Source organism: Agelaius phoeniceus, chromosome 1, assembly GCF_051311805.1.
Source record: "Agelaius phoeniceus isolate bAgePho1 chromosome 1, bAgePho1.hap1, whole genome shotgun sequence".
NCBI lineage: Eukaryota > Metazoa > Chordata > Aves > Passeriformes > Icteridae > Agelaius > Agelaius phoeniceus.
This window is the reverse complement of record NC_135265.1, coordinates 155677465-155681475: the sequence shown is the minus strand read 5'-3', so window position 1 is coordinate 155681475 and position 4011 is coordinate 155677465. Positions and strand designations below refer to the sequence as shown.

The 4011-nt window shown below is 57.9% G+C and overlaps 1 protein-coding gene across 2 annotated transcripts; it reads right to left on the bottom strand.

The window, feature by feature from the left end:
* Positions 1 to 633: 633 nt before the first annotated feature.
* LOC129124185 (erythroblast NAD(P)(+)--arginine ADP-ribosyltransferase-like) lies at positions 634 to 3749 on the bottom strand. Of its 2 annotated transcripts, XM_077191887.1 has the most exons (3): positions 3438 to 3749; positions 1981 to 2764; positions 634 to 1137 (listed from the first exon to the last, which is right to left on the bottom strand). In XM_077191887.1, the coding sequence occupies exons 2-3, from the start codon at positions 2729 to 2731 to the stop codon at positions 1052 to 1054; spliced, it is 837 nt and encodes a 278-aa protein (XP_077048002.1). In that variant the 5' UTR covers positions 2732 to 2764; positions 3438 to 3749; the 3' UTR covers positions 634 to 1051. The 2 variants fall into 2 exon arrangements, with proteins under 2 accessions (XP_077048002.1, XP_054494971.2); XM_054638996.2 differs by lacking the exon at positions 634 to 1137 and having other exon boundaries at positions 1777 to 2764.
* Between the last annotated feature and the right edge of the window lie 262 nt (positions 3750 to 4011).

Here is a 4011-nt window from a genome sequence, read left to right as displayed (position 1 = left end):
GACTTCCTGACCCCACCCTTCCTGATACCCCCTGGATCCCTCCTGGCCCCAGGCCACATGGCCAGCTTCACTGGTCACCCACCAGCACCTGCAGGTTCTTCTCCAGTACTGCTCCAGCAAGTCCAACCAGCCAGGAATGGCACTGGGGACTGTGCCTCCCCAGGGACAGGATCTGCCCTTGCCCTCTTGAACCTCCCAGTTTCCAGCCTTTAAGATCCCCCTGAAGTGCAGGATGTGGCAGGAGGCTCTGCCTGGAATGCACCCCAGGGACAATGCCCCATTTGTGGCCATCAGGGGTGTCCTGGGAGGGGTCAGGTGCTGCTTTTGTTGCTGAATTGGGCAAAAACCAGATGAAATTACCATCCCTGAATTGCACACTGAGGCTAAAAGACCAGAACTGGGCCTGGCCATCTATCAACTGACCCTGGGAATGTCCAGTCCCCTCTCAGACAGAGATTCCTCTCCCCTGTTCCTGCTGGAAATGAAATGTGTGTGAGGTTCCTCCCTTGGGAGGGAGTGCTCCTGAGGGATCCTCCTCGAGGCAGCGAGAAAGAGACGTTCCCAGGAGTGTTGGTGTGAGGACTGACATTGAGCCCTGCTTAGGAATTGTCACTTTGTTCTGGCTTTGTCAGATTTATTTAATGGAATTGTTTTGATAGAATTATTTAATAGAATTGCTTTGCACAATGATACCGGTGGCCACAGTGGCTACAGTGGCTGTTGTAACTTTGTGGTGACTCCGGGTCTCTTGGTGATCATGGTGGCCACAGAAGCCTTGTTGATTTTTGTGACCATGAGGCCAGAGTGGCTGTGGTGGCCACAGTGCTTCAATGACAATGGTGGCCGCAGTGACCTCATGGTGGCAATAGCTGCCAAGGTGGCCAGAGTGGCTGTGGTGGCCTTGGTAGCCTTGGTGGCCTCGTTTCTCCAGAGGTCATGGTGGTATTGGTGATTGTGGTGGCCACAGGGATGACAGTGACCTTGGTTGCCATGGCGGCCATGCTTGCCACAGTGACCACAGCGACCTTGGAGACCACAGTGGCCTCGTGGCTCAGAGGATCCCAGTGGCCACTGCCAGGGCCGTGGTGGCCAGGAGGAGTCCTCCGACATGGAAGGGAGCCCTGGGGGCGCTGCCACCTGTCAGACAAAGAGACGGACGTCAGGGGGATCATATGGGGGGAGTGAGGGGGTGGGGGAGGACCATAATGGGGGGTTAGGGGTGACAGGAGAGATGGGGGCCATGAGGTGACAGGTGACAGGGTGTTGCGGGGGGGCACAGGGGGGCACGCGGCCTGGGGAGGGCAGAGGGGTCATGGTGGTCGTAGGGGTGACAGGGATCAGGGGGAGTCAGGAGGTGCCATGGCAGGTGACAGCTGGGGACAGGGGTTCAGGAAGGGCCATGAGGGCTCCCAGCCCACCCACGTCCAGCACACAGGGCCCAGCCCCACAGCACTGCCTTTGGTGGGGAGGGACAGGATCAGAATGGGGACATCCCTGTCCCTGTGGTCCCCTGGCTGGGCTCTCCCTGACCCTGTCTCCACCCAGATGTGGGGGTCCCCATCCCCGTGCCCTGTCATGGCCATTCCTGTCCCCATGCCCACAATGGGTGTCCCGAGATTGGCGTCCCCAGCATGGGCTGTCCCTGTCCCCAAACTCTCAGTCAGTGTCCCCACCCTCGGTGCCCTGTCATGGGTATTCCCTGTCCACAGTGGCTCTCCCCAACACTGGGTGTCGCTGTCCCCCCATGCCCAGTGAGTCTCATTGTCCCCTGTGCCTTATCCTGGTGTCCCCATGGCCACAGTGGGTGCCCCCAGCACTTGGTTTCTCACCACATCCAGAGAGTGTCCCCAGCACTGGCTTTCCCTCTCCTTCTGCCCAGCATGGGGTGTCCTTGTCCCCGCAGCCACACTGGGTGCCCATGTCCCTGCCCCATCCCCAGTGGGTGTCCCCATCGCCCCAGGCTCTCATCTGTGGCGCCACCTTGCAGCCACTCGCAGTTGTATTTGCTGAAGGTCCCTGTGGAGCGGAGCTGAATCCATAGCCTTTCTCCTTTCTTGCTGACTTCGATGACCTCGAAGGTCTCAAAGGGTGGGATCAGCACCTCCATCTCGCCAGGATATTTGGAGAATTCGTGGATTTCTGCACCGTGGCACGTGTACACCTGGAACATCGTGTCTCTCCCAAATTGCTGGGAGGCTGTTACATTCTGTGACGCCGACGTGAATCGACCGAACCGCACGACGTCACCGGACACTGCCTGGAACCTGACCCCACACACCCCCCGGTACACGTTCTGACACTTTGGTCCCTGAGTGACCCTCAGTGTCGCCAGGGCCTGGGTCAGCAGGAAATGCAGTGTTTTGAAGTGGAAGTTGTCCCGGTATTCCTGCCTGGAGCGCCCGGCCGTGTGCACACCTGGGTTGAACTCTCCGTACAGGTCATTCATCGTGTAGGCCATGAGGGCGATGGCCTGGGCTGGGGATGACAGAGGGGACACACGGGACCCCTGACTCTGCCACTCAGCTCTGGCCTTAGTCCAGGCCTTGGCAAAGAGAGGGTTCTGCCCAAAGTCAGAGCGGTTGAGGGCTGGCAACACCTCAGTCATTGCAGGGCCGCATCCCTGGTACTGGTCATCGAAGGAGTCCTGGGCCATGTCCAGGGGCACCACCTCGAAGCCCATGGTGGCCATGGCCATTGCCAGCAGTGCCAGGGTCTGAGCCAGGGGGGCCATGGAGGGGAGAGGCCACAGGGACCAGTGTGGACACTGGAGGACACAAAGGAGACACAGGGGAGACACAGGGAGGGTTCATCAGTGAGGGACTGGGGAGGGGAGTGGGGTCAGCCCAGGGGGAAGGGAGGCACTCCTGGCCAGCAGAGCCCTGGGCATGTCTGGGCTCCCTCATCCCAAATCCTGGGGTTACTTATCCCTCCCCAATGTCCCCCAGGCCCAGGAACCCCAATCCCACAGTACCGTGTCCTCCTGGCCCCCCAGAAGCCCAATCCTAATCCCATGAATACACGTCCCCTCAAATCCTGGCGTCACTCTCTGAGCCCCCCGGTGTCCCCCTCGGCTCATCCCCAGACCCCACTCCTACTCCCATTCCCCAGTTCCTTTGGTGTCACCCCAGGACATCAACCCAAATCCAGGCATCACCCTCTGCCCCCACAGTGTCTCCCAGCCTCCCCATCACCCCAGTCCCACTCTCACCATCCCGTGTCCCCCCTCATTTTCCCCCAGAGCCCCTCATGACCCCAATCCCAGACCTGTGACTCCCCCAGGGTCCCCCCAGCACCGCAATCCCAATCCCTCAATCCCACGTCCCCCCAAGAGTTCCCCTGGAGTCCCCCCAGCCCCGATACCAAAATCAGCTGGAGTGAACTCCCTGATGGAACTGGAGGTAGCATAAAAACTGAGTTCTTTATCAGCTCAGACTCACAGTGGATCTGTCCTGGTCCTGCAGGTCACGGGGGACTTTGCCACAGGGTCTTTATCCACCACAATTGCAAATATTCGTTATAATGTGTCCCTCACCTAGTACAGAAACTGTACATTTCCTAGCAATAATTTGCATGGCTCCACCTCTTTCTTGAAATCCTTTTATGGTCCTGGAGAGTCCTAAAAATGACTTTTCTCAGTGTGGTTTTCACTGAGGGCCCCAGTGTGCCAGATAACCTCACCTTGAACTGTCACCTTTGGCAGACACTGCTCCTTCTGTGTTACAGAATTTGCCAAAACCCCTCACAGGAGTGCCCTTTATCTCTTTCTCCATAGGTTCCACCCACCTTTGTTCTTCTCTGTACACACTTTTACATCCTTTTCTTGGTTTTTACTACTTCTTTTTAAACCCTATTAAGCACCTTTAAGAGATCTCAATTTCTATTCTCTCTCTTATTGTTCACCCTCCAGGACCCCAATCCCACAGGCCCATGTTCCCCCAGTCCCCCCCAGTCCCACTCCCCACTGCTCACTGAGTTGCTGCCACACCTCAGATACCACTTGGGGTCCCCTAT